General features: G+C 41.1%; 2 protein-coding genes across 2 annotated transcripts in view; one reads left to right on the forward strand and one right to left on the reverse strand.

Moving 5' to 3' along the window:
* Positions 1–1,323: 1,323 nt before the first annotated feature.
* Positions 1,324–14,927, reverse strand: LOC134610583 (betaine--homocysteine S-methyltransferase 1). Its single transcript, XM_063453592.1, has 8 exons — positions 14,835–14,927; positions 13,192–13,324; positions 9,018–9,136; positions 8,541–8,732; positions 7,566–7,713; positions 4,670–4,852; positions 2,980–3,208; positions 1,324–1,793 (listed from the first exon to the last, which is right to left on the reverse strand). The coding sequence occupies exons 1-8, from the start codon at positions 14,856–14,858 to the stop codon at positions 1,610–1,612; spliced, it is 1,212 nt and encodes a 403-aa protein (XP_063309662.1). The 5' UTR covers positions 14,859–14,927; the 3' UTR covers positions 1,324–1,609.
* A 2,850-nt stretch (positions 14,928–17,777) lies between these two features.
* Positions 17,778–21,549, forward strand: part of DMGDH (dimethylglycine dehydrogenase) — an 88,726-nt gene continuing 84,954 nt past the window's right edge. The window contains exon 1 of the mRNA XM_063453585.1: positions 17,778–17,993. Coding sequence (XP_063309655.1) covers positions 17,887–17,993 — 107 coding nt within the window. The 5' untranslated portion in view covers positions 17,778–17,886. The remainder of the gene's footprint in view (positions 17,994–21,549) is intronic.

A 21,549-nucleotide genomic window follows, 5' to 3' on the forward strand; every position in this document is an offset into this window, starting at 1 on the left:
TCAGGCAAGGCTCGCTTTGTGATTGTGATTTGGGAATCAGGCAAGGCTCGCTTTGTGAATGTGATTTGGGAATCAGACAAGGCTCGCTTTGTGATTGTGATTTGGGAATCAGACAATGCTTGCTTGGTGAATGGGATTTGGGATAAATCCACAGTCCTCCTTGAAGGGTCTAATCTTTACTTCTTTCAGCTCTTGTCTAGAGGTCGGTACTCTTTTATGGTACCAGACTGATATGACATATTGAGGAGACCCTAGAAGCACGCTTACTGCTACTAGAAATGTCAAGCCTTACAGACTGTCCACTGCTCCCGTCACACCAAGATTTCTGTCCTCATTGGGTCTGTCCATAGATCTGTAGGTGAGAACTGCTTTAAGTTCAATATTTGTCACGGTGGAGCCATTGCCCCTTCATTTCCTGTCACCTTATCTTCAAACTCTTCCACCATACCGTTGTGGTGTGACATTCTTGCCTAAGGGAATCTTTTGTTATACTCAGTTTAGCCTCTTCGAGTTTGATGGCATATCATATTAAAGGAGTTAGCGTCTGTACAGCTTCCATGCCGCGCTATCTCAGCATGTCTATAAGACACATGTGGTGCTATTAGTCTACTTTTTATAAACTAAACTGTCATTCTTACAAAACCCAAATTTCCGTACAGCCTCATTTCCGCTTCAAACATAAGAGTACTAGGAGATCAATGCTTAGTTATTACTTCATGAGTAACGTGTCCCGGAGCTGCCTGCTTTTTCTTCTTAAATATCTTCTTCTTAAATATCTTCTTAAATATCATTTACCAGCCTTGACCCTTGGACTATCTATTCCTTCTCTGACTGCCCTGCTTTGTCTGCCTACATCTTTCCATTATCCCTGTTCTACTGTGCTATCGAATAAATCTGATACATAAATGTAATATTCCTGGGTTGGGTTCTAGGATTAACTGCAGAGGACACATTGTTTATCGATGGTATTTTATTTGAAGATTCAATAAACCTTAAACTGCGTCTGACAAAAAAAAATCCATTATTTAATATGTACGGGAGAACGCAATTGGAACGTGTAGGGTAACAGTTCAACAAACACAAAGCAAAACTACCCCTTTCACAAAATAAGCATTGATAAAACTGTCTAGCTCACCACAATACTATTAAAGCGAACATAACCGATGTCTCACATAAGCAATCATTCCAACCATATGATGGTCTTTGTCACAGCTTACACCTACCACAAATTTCCGAATAATTTGGTTAATGACCATACTACAAAAAAGAAAAATGTCCATACGGCAAAAACAAACAAACAAGAGACGACAAAATAGCTCCGCTAAAAAATGGGGTTATTTATTTATTTGCTAGTTTTTATATTGTCCTAAAATCTTGATATGTTTGATTAATGAATGTAGAAAATCACTAACACGTATTACATTTGTGTGGAGGTAAGATATTTGCTGAAGAGCATGAAAGGTGCTCTCTTACAGGTTTATTCCCCAAGCTCAGAATTTTACCAAAACGGTCTGAAATAAAACTGAAACTCGTTCCTAGGCCAGTTTGGTTATTTTAGCTGCAGTTTAGATTTAATTTGCTGCCATTCAGAGTTTAGGGGATAATCGTGTTAGTTAGATTGTAAGCTCTGCTTCGCAAACAGGTTTTTCAGTTGCATTTCAGTAGTTGCATCTTTTTGCTGCATCAGATCCGCATCTCCTTTGGTCACTCCCCAGGCGTCTGGCTTTGACATTGAAGGGCAGTATGGTCTTCCGGAAGCAGGGGGGAGCTTCTCCCAGTACTCTCGCCTGGCCCTGGGGGATAAAAATGGGGGAATGATCAAATAGAGAGTACTGTTACTCAGGCCTTGTGTATCCCATATAAACATAATGAGTACTGTTACTCAGGACTCCTGTATCCCATATAAACATACTGAGTACTGTTACTCAGGCCTCCTGTATCCCATATAAACATTATGAGTACTGTTACTCAGGTCCCCTGTATCCCATATAAACATAATGAGTACTGTTACTCAGGCCTCCATGTATTCCTGACCCTATAGTGTGAAAACCACCATCTAGCCCCCCTGGGCCCCTCATGCCTCCCTAAATATAGTAAAATCTTACTGTATTCAAGCCTGAAGCTGTAACTCTGCATGTTGTTAGACTCAGAAAAACAAACAGTCTGCTGACATCATCAGAAGTGGTAGCCTGAGCCAATCACAATGCTTCCCCATAGGATTGGCTGAGACTGCTAAAGAGGCAGATCAGGGGCAGAGCCAGCATGATTCAAACACAGCCCTGGCTAATCAGCATCTCCTTATAGTGTCAGAGGATGGAGAAACTGAATGTCAGTCACACTGTGCAGCACTGGCCCAGGAAGCACCTATAGCAGCCATCTGAGGAGTGGCCACTGGAGGTATCACTAGGCTGTAATGTAAACACTGCATTTTCTCTGAAAAGACAGTGCTTGCAGCAAAAAGCCTGAAGGTAATGATTCTACTCACCAGAACAAATTCAATAAGCTGTAGTGGTTCTGCCTTTAAGCATATAATGGATATTACTGTAGGGCTAATATTTTAGGTTGAAATATTGACAGAAAGTGACAGTACAGATACACAATGCAGGAAGCATCATGTGTTAATAATAACAGCTAGTAGATTAAACTGTACTTTATCAGACACAGGGCAATCATCGATTTTATGTATTTATTTTTATTCAAACTGTCCACAAAACTAAATTGAAAACCAAACTGTAACATTCAGATCAAAGTATCGGGTTTGGAAACATTACCCATCTTCGCTTTAGTCAGAACCTGGATGTTTTAATTTTATAATACGTTTTCCATTCACTGCAAATTACTGTTTAGAGAATAAATCTATGTAGGATTATTTCTCCCTTTGGGTTTCATGATGCTAATTGTAATTAAAATAATAATAATATAATAATGATAATAATATACAATAACATAAAGCAGTCACTTTCTATAGATGGCACTTACCTGGCTCGAACCCATGGCTTGGTATGCATGTCGAGCCCGCTTCCCCAGCTCCCGTGCTTCTCTGAGCCTTCAGGCAGGAATCCCCTTTCTGTGGCCAACTCCTCAGCTATTGCTCTTGTGTGATATGGCTCAAATCCACAGCAGCCCCCAATATATCGCACCCCAAGATTATAGGCATCTCGGGCATATTTATGGATGTCCCATCTGGTGACAATTCTGGGCTCCAAGGCTAATGATACAAAACATTACGTTACAACATTACTAACTGAGCCTTTTCAGCACGGTCTGAGAAATCATTTATACATTGACGAATACATATATAACAGATAAGGGTTATTCAATAAAGTGAGAATTCAAAGAGAATTTAAGTTTTAAGGTCCAAATAGCCAATCTGGAAAAATTCTCCAAGCTATGCTTTTAATTCAACTACTCTGGCCTTAAATTTGAAGCTCAGTTTGAACTTCAGTAATGCATAAAAAAATATTTTAAATGAGTTATGAAGACAATCACCTCTGAATGTCCCCTATTTGCTGAAGATTTGCAACTTCTTCAAGGAACAAGAAGTGGCTGAGTTTTCTTCCCCCAAATCCTGGTGTTGGATTATGAGCACTGTGCAAGTCTCATTAACCGCTGTCCAGCCAGATGATTAATTAATATTTATTCTAACTGTTGCAGAAAGTTTAATTCATGAAAATACTTGGTCTAAACGAGTAGACAATCTAACAGAGGCCTCAGCAAAGCATGATTATCTTCCTAACATCAGTAACGATAATGAGTTTTCAGAGAGTATAGTGACTGTAGCACATGCTCTCTCATAGAATGTTTAGATAAAGCCAAGATGAGTTGTTTATGAATTTATACACCGTGTGGACTTGGGCATAAAATCACCCAAGGTACAGTTTTTCTAACCGGCTCCCATGTGTCTCTACTTGTGCTGGCCTCCTCCTCTCTCCTTGACCAGTTTTTGAAAGCGATGTGTGGGATTTAATTGAATTATCACAGGTTGTACAGGAAATAGCATGATCCTGTGTTGACTCACCCATTGTGGCCAATAAGTGGACATAAGAGGTCTGCTTGGTTAGATACCCAGGCCTGGATAGGCCATTGAAGCCCACCGGCATTTGCCCAGTTTGCCCAATGTCTAATCCATGGCTGGTTAAGAAGAGGAATACCCGTTACAACAGGGAAAGAAAAAGTAGGAAGTGACACAACGAAAGGTGAGTACAGGTTGACAAGTCGATGTCAAAGTTGACAAATACCATGGTGCTTAACTAATGCAGCACCATTTTTTAACCTGAAAGTTATACATTAGGAATAATAGTCCCCACGTTTCCTTATGTATAACTTTGAGAATATGCATTGTATATAAAAATAATGGACACCCAAAAACACAAAGCAATTGTATAACACTGTTCTTCTCTCTACGTATTGTTCAAATTGTTAATGGTATACCTGAATTGATAATGCTTGACCCAAAATGGTGCATATATCACACAAAGAGATCTCTGTCACGAATGTGTGAAAATGTGATTTGATGCACCAAAACGAAAATAAAGAATTTATAAAAATATATATATTGGCAGCAGAGGGCGAATTTTGTGGACATACAGATGGGTAAAAAGTAAGTGATAGAGTCGCTTTATGTATATTATATTACTTTATATGATTCTGATCGTTTTTTTTTACTTACCGAAAGGAAATTCTGGCAAGTCAATAAAACCTTGCTTGCCGCAGTCAGGTGTGTGATATGCCAGAGGCTGCGTCATCAAATGGGCTTTCACCTTAGCAGCTGCCAAACCTTCCTTCATGAGTTTCACTGTAGCAACGCAGGTCATTGGATCAAAATGGCAGTTCACTCCCACCACAGCGGCACCTGGTGAGTAGAAAGGGTTGTGCAAAGGAAAGGCTTATTATTAGGGATGCACTGAAATGAAAATTCTGGTCCGAAACCGAACATTCAGGATGCCCTTGGTCGAAAACTAAAACCAAAATGATTTCTTTCCCCAAATGATTGACAAAAAAGTTTTTTTCCTATAATTTTATTAATGTTTATTAATATTAGACTTTTTAATTAATTTAATTAATCTAATATGAAAAACTTCCCTTCTCCCTTCTCTTTTAGTGCCCCCCCCCCCTAATGTTCCTCTGGCCTCCCTCTTTCCCCCCCCTTCCCTGTCTCATAGTGTTCTTTCCACCCATCCCCTGTCCCATAGTGTTCTTTCCATCCATCCCCTGTCCCAAGTGGAGTATTCTTGACTTTTCATGTTATTACTATCTTTCATTGTGATATATAATCATCTTAATTGTTAATGCAAACATGTCTGTTAAACTATGCCTTACAAAAAAAATGTTGTTTTTTTTAAAATGTATTTCTTTTTTTTCGTCATATTTGACCCGTTTTTGGTCGAAACAGGATAGGCCCATTTTCGGCCGAAAAATGTCAGCAGCTGAAATTTCAGTGCATCCATACTTATTATATCACATAATTGTAGGTTTTCCTAGCTGCAAACCACTTGTTATCATCCAACTGTCCCTAATGCAGTGGTTGCTCATCTCATGGGTAATGTTCAGAAATATATGAATACCAATAAACAGAAATATGTGAATGCCAACAAACAGAAATATGTGAATGCCAACAAACAGACCGGCCAGATCTCTCCTTCCCTTCAACTTCACTTCCTGCCAACGTCTAAATTTAAAGTTTGGCCTTAAAAAGATGCTATAAAATGTGGGACAAAGCAGAGGGGACTCAATATAAAATCCCTCTGCAGAGATGCAGAAAGGTAGAATAAAAACCAGGTAGAGAAATTTCGGTGAAATTTCATTTTGCATTATTTTGTCAGAAATAAAGAAAGAGCAGGAGCAAGGGAAGCTGTAGGTACCCAGTGTCACGCCAAGGGTGCCTAATTCATTGTTGCACTATGGAATATTGTCATTTAATGTAATTTGCATAGTGCATCGTTGAATTGGCTGCTTGGTAGAGGTGGTATTGCCAATTCCAAAAGGGGTTTATTTGATTGTATGGGAGGGCAGAAGGTTTACGAGCTAAGTTCCTCTTTAAAGCTGGTACCCCAACAGAGCTACTCTGTAAGGTGTCACACATAAGTGGCCCGGAAGTCTGGTTACAGTTGCAACTAACTCTATCATTTACCATATGTCTTGATTACCTCTTAGATAGGGGGTCCTTTGATATGTTAATGGCCATTAGCCTTGTGATCCAGTATCATATCCAAAAGAAACATTAATACTTACCCACAGATTATTAATTAAGCCTCATCTTTATTATATTTAGAATGGGAGAAACACAATCTTTTAATCAAGTCTAAACATGATTTGCATAACTTAACCATATGGGAAGGGATTGTGATGTCTGCTATATTGGGTCACAAATAAGGAGTACAACATATCTATGGAATGGAAAAATGGTAACAAATTCATAGATGCAATTATTATTTATGTGGCAAGTACATAAGATGAGATAGAACCAAATGTTTCCATTTGGATTGATGTTGGTCTGGAACACAAGGTGGAGATAAGGCCCTGAGGTGGAGATAAGGCGTACTTATAGTTACTATAGGTAAACCTTATCTCCACCTCAGGGCAAGGCTTGGTAATCCATAGGGTATATATCTAATGATACCGAAGTGTGTGTGTGTTTTACTTGCTTGGGGCCAAAATCTAATTTTGAGTGAATCACCATCTTCCTTGCCAGAGACCCCCTGAGTAAGTGATTAGGCTTCTGTTATTTTATCCTTTTTGTTTTTATCTGTTGTTGGTGTAAATAATTTGTTTATCATCTATATTTTTGTATGCACTGTGACTATTTTTTGCTCATAATAAATATTCCTTTATTAAGTTCTGCCTTTGTCTGACTAGAATCACGTTACCTGAAGAGACTAATTAGTGTTCTGCAATTGCTTAAATATTTTGCTAAGTTGTATTTGGTGGGTTTTTATTATTGATTTACCTGGGGGACCAAGGCACCCCATTTATAAATTGTCTTGGTGGTGGCAGCGTTAAAATTTTAATATTTATATTATGGTTAAGTGTGGGTGGCGTTAAGAGGGATTTTATCATTATTTCTGGTATAGTGCAGACAAAAAGTGAACTTTAACCCTTTCACCAACACAACTATGTCACGCACACTCTTTAAGTAGGGTGCGTTCGTGACACCAGCTCCATGCCTTTAATTAACCCCTTAAGGACACATGACATGTGTGACATGTCAGGATTCCCTTTTATTCCAGAAGTTTGGTCCTTAAGGGGTTAAGCACACTTCGCAACACATGGACTAAACAAATGAAAATGGCCATAGCATAAGCCTCCTAGTTAACAGGTAATTCAGAGGACTAACCTGTCCATCTAACTAACCCCGTGTCAAAGCACAAATGGGGAAAGACGTGAGTAGACACTTTCATTCCATTTAGCCTTAAGTTCAACTATTTTGCCTATTAGTGGCTCTATCTAACTCTAGTGCATTACTCTATGTACAGCTGATATGCTGCTAGATTTTAAAAAACCTGTATTTATTTAAAGAATAAACAATTACTCCACTAATTACTTGAAAAAGAAAAGTTCGAGCTCACCAGCTTTGGCCAATCGGACGGCACATTCTCCTGGTGGAACGCCATTCAGATCTCCTTCTGGACCAATGCACAGGGTAGCGGCAACTGTCTTCCCAGACCCCTTGAGAACCTCGACAGCCCAGACGGCCTCCTCAACATGTTCAAAATACTGAAATACAGAAACAAGACTCGGGTCAACCACAAACCACAACGATGGATGAAACGTTCGCAGCTCGATTCCACAAATATACAGGAGAAGAGTTTTATTATACAGGTCACATTTCTGTTCATTTACAGATCAAATGCCTTTATTTTTACTGACTTCTGTCCGTATCATTCCATACTATCTACACTGATAACTATAAATGTTTAAAAATAGTGTAAGATGGACTGTCACAACCTACTGGTAACTATGTATGAACCTTACAATGTAACTTATAACAAACACAAAGTATTTTACTTATACAGACTGGGTTCTAAATGCATTTATTGTAAATACACAGAACTATCAGCTCTATGGGCAAAAGCCTCTACAGCCGAAAGGTAAAGTGAAATGAGGAAATCAGAGGGATAAAGTGGAGGCAGATACCTGATAGCAACATGGGCCCTGAATTAATATTCCACCTAGCACCCTGGTTCTGCATAATAGACATTAACGGAGAGTTTGATGCTTTGCCAGCATCATGGCTGTAACAGCATTATGGGAGATGTAGTCCACAATATCTGGAGTCCCTAAGGTTGCCTACCCCTGTCCTACATCAATGGCTGTAATTACTGAGTGAAAAGAAGTTTGTTGCTCCACTGCCCATGCTAAGCAAGGCCTCTGTGTCCTGTAAGGTGCCGCATAGCAAAGCAGTAGATAATCTTGATGCAACCGGTATGTGATGAAAGAAGCGTTTTACATTTTCATTTTACCATTAAGACTGGCCCAGATTACTGATTTGATACATTGCGATTTTTTTATTTATCTTTTTTTATTGTGAACAAATGTATTACCTCGGCAATGAGAAAGTCTACATTCTTTTTTATAAATACGTCCAACTGCTTCTTGAAGATGGCTTTGACGTCCGATTCACTCTTACAGCTGAGGTATGATGGCGTCTGACTCACGCCTCCTGCAACCAAAGCATCGCCTTCATTAGCCACCTCTCGGGCAATGTCGCAGGCTGCTTCGTTGACTTTTTGGCCCTGAAAATCAAATCCGCCATTACAAAACACGATACAAATGTGTGTTTATGTTGAAAACACATAAGGTTCTATGTGCTAATCCGGCAAATGCTGAGAATTGACCTGGGAATTGTAAATTGTCAACAAAAATACCCGAAAACAAATTCTTCAACACAATTATTTTCCAGATCAAATATTTTGGTCTAAAATGTTTAATTTACTTGTAATTTCTCCACAATTTCCAGTTTAGTAAACGAAGCTCTGAGATCACGTTTGATCACAGCCAGATAGCAGCGAAATACTTACCGTGATCTTTGTAGCCACATAATTACCCCTGTTTTCCAATTTGTCATCGCTGGCGTAGAAAGTAAAAGTCTGCATGACGTTGGCCCCGGCTCGGAGAAACTCCCGGTGCAGCTGTCGCACTGTCAGAAAATAAAACGCAATTAATACAATGGGCCATATTTATCTGGGCAAAACCGCTAATTTGCTAAGTGTTGCAAAAAGGTTACATTGGTCCACATTTAGAGTTTAGGTCAGATTATAGACTTGAAGGCATAAGCACGCATTTTGTTTCGTGGTGACAAATGGCGAGTGAAGGATTGACAAAACGACATGACATCGATAGTTCTGCCTTTTTGTCAAGATTTGTCAAATGTAGGAAAATATATAAATCAAAGTAATTACTAGTTTAACTAATGATGTCTTTTCACTAGATTGGAATTTCAGTTAAATTCTGTCACAGTCTTTAGGAACATTTCACAACGATTTAATCTTGATGAAATGCTAATTTTTTGAGGTCGGGAAGGTGGTGGCAGCCCTGTTTCTTAATTTGATATCCACTTTGAATTCACCCTTTACTAACTAACCCTATGGGAACCATAGTCAGACAGGGTTTAATTCATGGGGTCCACGTGGCCATAACAGAATTAGACCATTTTTAATATAGTTTATGGATTACAAAACTGTATTTTTAATATCATTATTGGGAGATTGTGTCTATGAGGTTTCTTTGTGATTAGTGAACAGACTCCATTGTTTAATAAAATTTCCATAGGAAAGCATTGATTCGGCGTTTTCCTGTGGGTACGTTTGGATAGATGTGCGGTTCTGCTCATTAGGGTCCCCAATGCTCCTCTCTTTTATTCCTAATGCTTTAGTGTTTCTTTAACAGGGAAATACCTTCTGTGGAAAAATCTAAAGCGGTGGTGTTTATTGAACCTGGATAGTTTGTTGCGTGATTTGAAGTGGTTATGGTTGCTAGAGTCTCTATGTGCAACATTTTGCTTTGAAAACACTGCACCTATGGGATTTAACATATAGGCATTATTAGCTAGCCCAGTCCAGGGACACACTGCAAAACGGTTTGCCCCATTACCAGGGATGGGTGCCATGGAACTTGTCAGTGGATTACAGTGGTTATTGTAACGGACCGTTTCACTTACAAGAGGATAAAACCCAGTTTAGGCGATAATCCCCTTTAGATGGACCAGCAGCTACCATAAGCACCAACTTCCCGAACTCCCAAACTGCACGAATTCACCAACTCTCGAACAGCAGACACACTAACCCTGGAAGCAGCCGAACAGGAAAAGCAATATGGACAGCTTACACTCCTGGCAGTCGGCATACAGTCCCCTTTCCCCCCCCAAGAAAGAGACACACTCCAGCTTCAGGGTTAAACAGCAACAACACTGATTTATTCACACACAGGCTTATATGAGATTCTCCCATGCAAGGGAGGGGTTTACAGTACACCAATCCAGTTTAAGGTACAACCCACACATCTCCTCCCTCCAACATATCTGTTAATACAATTGACAGGGACATATTTTTACCCAAGTTTTGGATGTACCCTAAATACTTGGGGTACATCCACAAATCCAATATCTCCAGATAGCCCTAGTCTGGAGGGACAACATATGTTAAAATCAGCCCATTCGGATAAACGGTTCGGGAGTTATGGGACTTTAAAGTATTGACCGACCGCATGGGTAAAGTATCCGAAATCAGTTCCATGCATTTTGGCCCTGCGGTCGGTCACAAACAAGGGAATGAAAACAGACGAATTGCCTGTGTTATAGAGCCTGGAGAGGGTTTGAATGAATTCCCTTGTTTGTGGGGTTCTTTCTACCGAACGGCTGGTCATTCGGTAGTTTCCATACGAATTTCTGGAAGTATGGAGGTCTCAGCGGTGTTTGCCTAGTCAAGTGTCCGATTTCAGTTCCAGACACTCGACGGCAAAACACCGCTGTTAGGTAGTTAAAGATGGCCGCCGCCACGTGTTTGTTTCCCGAATGGCGGCCACCCAGAGGACAAAGACCACACTGCACTGATTGCCAATTACCCGTTTGCAACATTGTTGCAAACGGTAATTGGAGGCACACTTAATCCTGGGTGGTCTGGTTGTTCGGTAGTTTCCTCAATATAATGAATGGAGTGATTCTACCGAACAATCAGATGAATACTGCATATATATATAACCCAGGTTAACTGCATACATAAATACATACATGACATTAAAGTATTAAAGGCAGGATTACTGTAATACGCTCCACAGTCTTAAAGGTACAGTATCCCAAAAGTCACCATAGATCCACGGATGGCCCTTAAAGGCCCAGTAGCAGTAATATACATTATTACCTGCCCAAATATAGTTTTTCCAGTACAATATGTTGAGGGGCCATAGTCGCAGGGCAGGAGGCTAGCAACCAGGCTTCTCCAGTTCACAATGGCGAAGTTGGTTTCGCCACAGTTATGGTGCTTAGAGTAACCCTTAAAGTGTATCTACTAAACATTGGATTTAAGTGAAATTAAATTGCAAACTTTAGGGGGGAAAAGTGCAATTCAGTAATATTCAATACAATTCAGTATAAATAAACGCCACTGTTTATTAACACATATATCTTCTAGAAAATAGAAAATCAGCCTGTGAACCTACCGATACAGCTGGCATTTTGCTTTCTATTTGTTTATTACAGCATCGTACTCATACAGAAAGCATACCGTGCACACAGACAGAATTCCGAGTACGAGCACAGGCTATGGAATTACATCCTACACAGCCACGCCAGCTGTTACATCCCTGCCACTTTTAGTATCCGATATCCCTGACTTACAGGTCACCGCTATATATACACACCGTGAATGTAAATGTAAATATACATCTGTTTTCGATTTGGTATTTGGGGCAGACCCTGTACGTGTTACTGGATATTTGGTTTACTTGCACACTGACAATTTATATTCACATGGATCCAATTTGTTTACCCAGAAACACGTTGATTCACGTCAGAATTTAAGCACATATCCCTCCAGATAAGATTTTAGGATAAACTTTTCAAATTATTTAATATTTTTGGGATAAACATTTAAAATATTTTTTTTCCCAAATATTAAAATGTAAAAAAATATATATATATATTGTGTATAAAAAAATCAGTATACCTAAAAATATCAAAATATTAAAGCATTTTTCAACATATTATATAATTTGAAAAGCTTATCTAAAAATATTAAATTGTTCAATTAAAGCTTAAGTCCTTAAATTGGCTTATCAATAAAGATCAGGGATTATGCTTAGCCAATGATTTGTTAAATTTGACAGCCTCAGCTTTTTTTGGTTTCAAATGAATCATGATTTATTCAAATGTTTGGTGAACGCACATTCCACTTCTGTGCCTGTGTGGGATATAGCCTGTGTCATTGTGCTTCAGTGCCACTGCTTGCGCTTTGCAAACTGTCATTTCAAAAATACCTGATATTGCTGAGCCATTAGCCCAGGCAACATCTGATGCAGTTTTGCATTGAAGTACATTAAAACACTGTACATTGCTAAGAGTACCTGCAGTAATGCAGGGTGAAGTCTAAAACATAATTTGCATGTCTAGCTGGGAACTCTGGGATAGTTGTGGAAACATGGTTTGTTTAGTTTCTGTGCCCAAATGGGACTTTCCAAAGTCCAACTTGAGATATGGAGGTGAAGGATAACGGTAAATTTTCTATTTGCATTGCGGGAAGTTTTACCTCGTTTGGTCTCACCACAAACCTTTGGCGATTGGCTATACGCTCTCCGAGAGACTTCAACTTTCAGACCAAAACTGGCGCCATGCTGACACGACCCATACGGTCAAAACTGTGCCGTCCATGTCTGGTCTCTGGTCACTGGTCAGTTTGAGTCATAACCCAAGCCGTGGTACCCCCATACTATGCGGCAAGATTAACACCAAATGTGGTGCGTTAAAGTAGCACTGTCTCAATTTATCTTCAGGTCCAGCCATGGTAAGCCCTCTAACAACCTGTAATAACTACTATATAAGTAAAAAGGAGGCAGGATAACATTGATAGGAGAGGAACGAGAATGGGTAAAATATTAATAATTTACATAAAATATATAAAGGGGAAAGTAATTTGGCATGAATGAACAGTTCTGGAGATTATTAAAGAAAGTAAATTTAGGTGATAAAGAATTAGTACTGACCTGCCTCAGGATGTTCCACTGCCGCCTCTGGAGTCCAGGGTCCGGCCTTCACATAGCCTCGTTTTTCCAGTGCAAACACAAAGCCTCCATCTCCGATGACCACTTCCCCAGCATCCAGACGCTCTAAAAGCCCCTGAAAACCCCACCAGAATGAAGGTTAACCAAGGAATTAGTTAGATAAGAGTCATGGACTGAATGTAGAAAATACGCATTCACCAAATAGTTAGTTGTGGTGAAAACTGAAAAAAAATAACAAAATTAACCCAGAAAACTATTCATATAAGCCAAGCAGGCAGATCAATAAAGAGACAGCAGCAGCAGACAGGAATAAAGGTAGGATTTTACTATATTTAGAGGGATAAAGGGGAGCCAGGGGGCTAGATGGAGATTTTAACACTATAGGGGTCACGAAGATATTTTTGTGTTCCTGACCCTATAATTGTTCCAATGTTGCATAAATAAAAGAAAAGAAAAAACAAGTTTCAGCCTAAGCTATGTTGATGTAAATTTACCAGAAACGGTGCCACCACAAGCCATCTAGTGCCGTGACGAGCCACGACAAGCATTGTAGTGCCAGGACTAGTCACATAGTGCCAGGACAAGCCGCGTAGTGCCAGGACAAGCCACTTAGTGCCATCAATGAATAATTCCAATAATGTAACATTTAAAGGCGTTATGTAATAGGACCTAAACAAAAGCTGGGCAAAATGGAATGAAGTAAAAACTCTATCGGTAGAAAAAGAGGCGAATGCAGTCTGGACAATCCTGATAATATTGTAAAATAAGAATTATAATAACACCAATAAGTGAAACAGGACTGGAGGTACATTAACACTAAGTTCTGCAGCAGCTGTTGGTGTTTATATGAATATATGAACATCCTTCCAGCTGATACTGTACCTTTAAATTATAATCTGAATATTGAATAAGGAGCACAGAACAGATGAGACAGACAGAGAGACAATCAGCATGCGCCCCATGTAGTGTTTCTAGAAGTGATTCCAGACAGAGCCAGATTAACATGCTGAACATAACACTGCATTAGGAATATAAAACAATAAGCAAACTGTATGAACATTGCTTTATAACAGAGTATCAGTACTCAAGGTTTCACAGTATCAGTACTCAGGGTATCAGTACTAGGGTTTCAGAGTATCAGTACTCAAGTTATCAGAGTATCAGTACTTACAGTATCAGTACTCAGGGTATCAGAGTATCAGTACTCAGGGTATCAGTACTAGGGTTTCAGAGTATCAGTACTCAAGTTATCAGAGTATCAGTACTTACAGTATCAGTACTCAGGGTATCAGAGTATCAGTACTCAAGTTATCAGAGTATCAGTACTCACAGTATCAGTACTCACAGTATCAGAGTATCAGTACTCACAGTATCAGTACTCAGGGTATCAGAGTATCAGTTCTCAGAGTACCAGAGGGCATGCCAGCAGCCACAGCCAGTCTATCCCCCTCAGCTGGTAGTGTCTGGGCATTGCTCACTCTGGATTATCAGAATAATAAACTCAGTAAACTTGTATCTGCATTACTGCAGCTCTATGAGCAAAGTGTTAACACCCCCTGGTTAGAACACTAAGAATTATTACAGCTGATGCCATGCTGCCCATGTTACAATGTTACAGTACTCACTTTCTTTGCCCCAGGAGGTGCCATGGCTGTGACAGAATGAGTGGGTGCCAGCTGGGAGCTCAGTTTATATATCACAGGGGGGTGAGGGTGTGGAAGGGCCAGCCTGTTCCCTTCTCTCTGATTGGTGGAGATAGTGCACTCCCCCAGTATTTGCAGATTTTGGCAGGTTATGCCCCAAGTTCAGGAACATCGACATACTGACCAAATAACACTATTTATCAATATGTGCAAATACCAGTGCCCTTTACCCAGTGTTAACCAGCTGTGTGCTGGCATGCAGTCACTGAGTGCTGTTACTGGGGGTATGCCATCACCAGCACAGCAGGCATTACTGGGGCAATAAGTAGAAACCTCCCACAATATCTGATATCCATAAAACGTAGCTCAGAGCAGTATATGAATTGCATTGTGGGTATAGTGCATTATGGTTATGGAGCATTATGGGTATAGTGCATTGTGGTTATGGAGCATTATGGGTATAGTGCATTGTGGTTATGGTGCATTGTGGGTATGGTGCATTGTGGTTATGGTACTTTGGGCATGTTACATTATGGGTATAGTGCATTGTGGCTATGGTGTATTATGGGTATAGTGCATTGTGGTTATGGAACATTATGGGTATAGTGCATTGTGGTTATGGTGCATTATGGTTATGGTGCATTGTGGTTATGGTACTTTGGGCATGTTACATTATGGGTATAGTGCATTGTGGTTATGGTGTATTATGGGTATAGTGCATTCTGGTTATGGAACATTATGGGTATAGTGCATTGTGGTTATGGTGCATTGTGGGTATAGTGCATTGTGGGTATGGAGCATTATGGGTATAGTGCATTGTGGTTATGGTGCATTGTGGGTATGGTGCATTGTGGGTATGGTACTTTGGGCATGGTGTATTATGGGTATAGTGCATTGTGGTTATGGTGTATTATGGGTATAGTGCATTCTGGTTATGGAACATTATGGGTATAGTGCATTGTGGTTATGGTGCATTATGGGTATAGTGCATTGTGGTTATGGTGCATTGTGGGTATAGTGCATTGTGGTTATGGTACTCTGGTTATGGTAGATTATGGGCATAGTGCATTGCAGTTATGGGTATATTGTGGTTATGGTACATTGTGGGCATGGTACAATGTGATTATGGTACATTGTAAGTATGGTGCATTGTGGATATGGTGCATTGTGGTTATGGTACATTGTGATTATGGTATACATTGTGGTTATGGTACATTGTGATTATGGTATACATTGTGATTATGGTATACATTGTGGTTATGGTACATTGTGATTATGGTATATATTGTGATTATGGTATACATTGTGATTATGGTATACATTGTGGTTATGGTACATTGTGATTATGGTATACATTGTGATTATGGTATACATTGTGGTTATGGTATACATTGTGATTATGGTATACATTGTAGGTATGGTACATTGTGGATATGGTGCATTGTGGTTATGGTACATTGTGATTATGGTATACATTGTGGTTATGGTACATTGTGATTATGGTATACATTGTGATTATGGTATACATTGTGGTTATGGTACATTGTGATTATGGTACATTGTGATTATGGTATACATTGTGATTATGGTACATTGTGATTATGGTATACATTGTGATTATGGTATACATTGTGGTTATGGTACATTGTGATTATGGTATATATTGTGATTATGGTATACATTGTGATTATGGTACATTGTGATTATGGTATACATTGTGATTATGGTATACATTGTGATTATGGTATACATTGTGGTTATGGTACATTGTGATTATGGTATACATTGTGATTATGGTATACATTGTGGTTATGGTACATTGTGGGTATGGTATACATTGTGATTATGGTATACATTGTGATTATGGTATACATTGTGGCTATGGTACATTGTGATTATGGTATACATTGTGGTTATGGTATACATTGTGATTATGGTATACATTGTGGTTATGGTATACATTGTGATTATGGTATACATTGTGGTTATGGTACATTGTGGTTATGGTACATTGTGATTATGGTATACATTGTGGTTATGGTACATTGTGGGTATGGTATACATTGTGGTTATGGTATACATTGTGGTTATGGTACATTGTGATTATGGTACATTGTGGTTATGGTACATTGTGGTTATGGTATACATTGTGATTATGGTATACATTGTGGGTATGGTATACATTGTGATTATGGTATACATTGTGGGTATGGTATACATTGTGATTATGGTATACATTGTGGGTATGGTATACATTGTGATTATGGTATACATTGTGGTTATGGTACATTGTGGTTATGGTACATTGTGGTTATGGTATACATTGTGATTATGGTATACATTGTGGTTATGGTACATTGTGGTTATGGTATACATTGTGATTATGGTATACATTGTGGTTATGGTATACATTGTGGTTATGGTACATTGTAGGTATGGTACATTGTGGTTATGGTATACATTGTGATTATGGTATACATTGTGGTTATGGTACATTGTGATTATGGTATACATTGTGGTTATGGTACATTGTGATTATGGTACATTGTGATTATGGTACATTGTGATTATGGTATACATTGTGATTATGGTATACATTGTGGTTATGGTACATTTTGGTTATGGTATACATTGTGGTTATGGTATACATTGTGGTGGTATTGGCACATTATTGGCATGGTACATTGAGGTGGGTTAAGGTTGTACCCCAAACCATGTTGCTATTTTATTGCACTGGTAACATGATGACCAGAGTCGGGGGAAGGGCCAGTGGCTGGCACCCCAGATGTTACTGAACTCCACTCTCGCCCTGGGTGTTCTGTTAGTAAATTCAGGGAGATGTTTAACTAGGCTGAAGCCTGTGCCCTGATTTGTGAGGAGGGAGGGCGGATCCTGGCTGTCTCTTGCTCCCTTATTTGTTTTCTTCTTATTTTGGGATTAGGACAGGGCTGGAGCCTGCTGGTGGGTGTATGCATGGTGTTATTAGTGCCCCTGGTTCATATTGCCACCTGCTAACTGAGGATCTGTCTGCACTATGCTGAGAGTGCTGAGAGTCAGAAACCAGCTGCTTCCTGCCCTGCATGCAGCTCCCTGTCTGCACCACCCCTTCAGACCATACAGCAGAGATCCCAGCACCCAGGGGTGAGTGATTCCATCTAGCACTCTATTATCCCTCCCATAATCACTACACTGGCACACAAAGGGTTAAATGGCTGCAGGAAAAGCCAGGCTGGAGAGACATTGGGAGATCAGGGGGAGATTTATCAAAACCCAGGCTGGAGAGACATTGGGAGATCAGGGGCAGATTTATCAAAACCCAGGCTGGAGAGACATTGGGAGATCAGGGGGAGATTTATTGATCCCAGGCTGGAGAGATATTAGGAGATCAGGGGGAGATTTATCAAAACCCAGGCTTGAGAGACATTGGGAGATCAGGGGGAGATTTATCAAAACCCAGGCTGGAGAGACATTGGGAGATTTATCAAAACCCAGGCTGGAGAGACATTGGGAGATCAGGGGGAGATTTATCAAAACCCAGGCTGGAGAGACATTGGGAGATTTATCAAAACCCAGGCTTGAGAGACATTGGGAGATCAGGGGGAGATTTATCAAAACCCAGGCTGGAGAGACATTGGGAGATTTATCAAAACCCAGGCTGGAGAGACATTGGGAGATCAGGGGGAGATTTATCAAAACCCAGGCTGGAGAGACATTGGGAGATCAGGGGGAGATTTATCAAAACCCAGGCTGGAGAGACATTGGGAGATCAGGGGGAGATTTATCAAAACCCAGGCTGGAGAGATATTGGGAGATTTATCAAAACCCAGGCTGGAGAGACATTGGGAGATTTATCAAAACCCAGGCTGGAGAGACATTGGGAGATCAGGGGGAGATTTATCAAAACCCAGGCTGGAGAGACATTGGGAGATTTATCAAAACCCAGGCTTGAGAGACATTGGGAGATCAGGGGGAGATTTATCAAAACCCAGGCTGGAGAGACATTGGGAGATTTATCAAAACCCAGGCTGGAGAGACATTGGGAGATCAGGGGGAGATTTATCAAAACCCAGGCTGGAGAGACATTGGGAGATCAGGGGGAGATTTATCAAAACCCAGGCTGGAGAGACATTGGGAGATCAGGGGGAGATTTATCAAAACCCAGGCTGGAGAGATATTGGGAGATTTATCAAAACCCAGGCTGGAGAGACATTGGGAGATTTATCAAAACCCAGGCTGGAGAGACATTGGGAGATCAGGGGGAGATTTATCAAAACCCAGGCTGGAGAGACATTGGGAGATCAGGGGGAGATTTATCAAAACCCAGGCTGGAGAGACATTGGGAGATCAGGGGGAGATTTATCAAAACCCAGGCTGGAGAGACTTTGGGTGATCAGGGGGAGATTTATCAAAACCCAGGCTGGAGAGACATTGGGAGATCAGGGGGAGATTTATCAAAACCCAGGCTGGAGAGACATTGGGAGATCAGGGGGAGATTTATCAAAACCCAGGCTGGAGAGACATTGGGAGATCAGGGGGAGATTTATCAAAACCCAGGCTGGAGAGACATTGGGAGATTTATCAAAACCCAGACTGGGGAGACATTGGGAGATCAGGGGGAGATTTATTAATCCCAGGCTGGAGAGACATTGGGAGATCAGGGGGGGATTTATTAATCCCAGGCTGGAGAGATATTGGGAGATTTATCAAAACCCAGGCTGGAGAGACATTGGGAGATCAGGGGGAGATTTATCAAAACCCAGGCTGGAGAGACATTGGGAGATTTATCAAAACCCAGGCTGGGGAGACATTGGGAGATCAGGGGGAGATTTATCAAAACCCAGGCTGGAGAGACTTTGGGTGATCAGGGGGAGATTTATCAAAACCCAGGCTGGAGAGACATTGGGAGATCAGGGGGAGATTTATCAAAACCCAGGCTGGAGAGACATTGGGAGATCAGGGGGAGATTTATCAAAACCCAGGCTGGAGAGACTTTGGGTGATCAGGGGGAGATTTATCAAAACCCAGGCTGGAGAGACATTGGGAGATCAGGGGGAGATTTATCAAAACCCAGGCTGGAGAGACTTTGGGTGATCAGGGGGAGATTTATCAAAACCCAGGCTGGGGAGACATTGGGAGATCAGGGGGAGATTTATTAATCCCAGGCTGGAGAGATATTGGGAGATTTATCAAAACCCAGGCTGGAGAGACATTGGGAGATCAGGGGGAGATTTATCAAAACCCAGGCTGGAGAGACATTGGGAGATCAGGGGGAGATTTATCAAAACCCAGGCTGGAGAGACATTGGGAGATTTATCAAAACCCAGGCTGGGGAGACATTGGGAGATCAGGGGGAGATTTATCAAAACCCAGGCTGGGGAGACATTGGGAGATCAGGGGGAGATTTATCAAAACCCAGGCTGGAGAGACTTTGGGGGATCAGGGGGAGATTTATCAAAACCCAGGCTGGAGAGACATTGGGAGATCAGGGGGAGATTTATCAAAACCCAGGCTGGAGAGACATTGGGAGATCAGGGGGAGATTTATTAATCCCAGGCTGGAGAGACTTTGGGGGATCAGGGGGAGATTTATCAAAACCCAGGCTGGAGAGACATTGGGAGATCAGGGGGAGATTTATCAAAACCCAGACTGGAGAGACATTGGGAGATCAGGGGGAGATTTATCAAAACCCAGGCTGGAGAGACATTGGGAGATCAGGGGGAGATTTATCAAAACCCAGGCTGGAGAGACATTGGGAGATCAGGGGGAGATTTATCAAAACCCAGGCTGGAGAGACTTTGGGTGATCAGGGGGAGATTTATCAAAACCCAGGCTGGGGAGACATTGGGAGATCAGGGGGAGATTTATTAATCCCAGGCTGGAGAGACATTGGGAGATCAGGGGGAGATTTATTAATCCCAGGCTGGAGAGACTTTGGGGGATCAGGGGGAGATTTATCAAAACCCAGGCTGGAGAGACATTGGGAGATCAGGGGGAGATTTATCAAAACCCAGACTGGAGAGACATTGGGAGATCAGGGGGAGATTTATCAAAACCCAGGCTGGAGAGACATTGGGAGATCAGGGGGAGATTTATCAAAACCCAGGCTGGGGAGACATTGGGAGATCAGGGGGAGATTTATCAAAACCCAGGCTGGAGAGACTTTGGGGGATCAGGGGGAGATTTATCAAAACCCAGGCTGGAGAGACATTGGGAGATCAGGGGGAGATTTATCAAAACCCAGGCTGGAGAGACATTGGGAGATCAGGGGGAGATTTATTAATCCCAGGCTGGAGAGACTTTGGGGGATCAGGGGGAGATTTATCAAAACCCAGGCTGGAGAGACATTGGGAGATCAGGGGGAGATTTATCAAAACCCAGACTGGAGAGACATTGGGAGATCAGGGGGAGATTTATCAAAACCCAGGCTGGAGAGACATTGGGAGATCAGGGGGAGATTTATCAAAACCCAGGCTGGAGAGACATTGGGAGATCAGGGGGAGATTTATCAAAACCCAGGCTGGAGAGACATTGGGAGATCAGGGGGAGATTTATCAAAACCCAGGCTGGAGAGACTTTGGGTGATCAGGGGGAGATTTATCAAAACCCAGGCTGGGGAGACATTGGGAGATCAGGGGGAGATTTATTAATCCCAGGCTGGAGAGATATTGGGAGATTTATCAAAACCCAGGCTGGAGAG

This window comes from Pelobates fuscus, chromosome 5 (genome assembly GCF_036172605.1).
Source record: "Pelobates fuscus isolate aPelFus1 chromosome 5, aPelFus1.pri, whole genome shotgun sequence".
Classification (NCBI taxonomy): Eukaryota; Metazoa; Chordata; class Amphibia; order Anura; family Pelobatidae; genus Pelobates; species Pelobates fuscus.

Bases quoted from the DNA above. Each gene is read 5' to 3' on its own strand.
- LOC134610583 (XM_063453592.1), bottom strand. From the start codon at position 14,858: ATGGCACCTCCTGGGGCAAAGAAA. The intron at 9,137-13,191 runs GTCAGTACTAAT...ATTTTCTGACAG, and splicing joins AGTGGAACATCCTGAGGCAG to TGCGACAGCTGCACCGGGAG. The intron at 4,853-7,565 runs GTGAGCTCGAAC...TCTACTCACCAG, and splicing joins CGTCCGATTGGCCAAAGCTG to GTGCCGCTGTGGTGGGAGTG.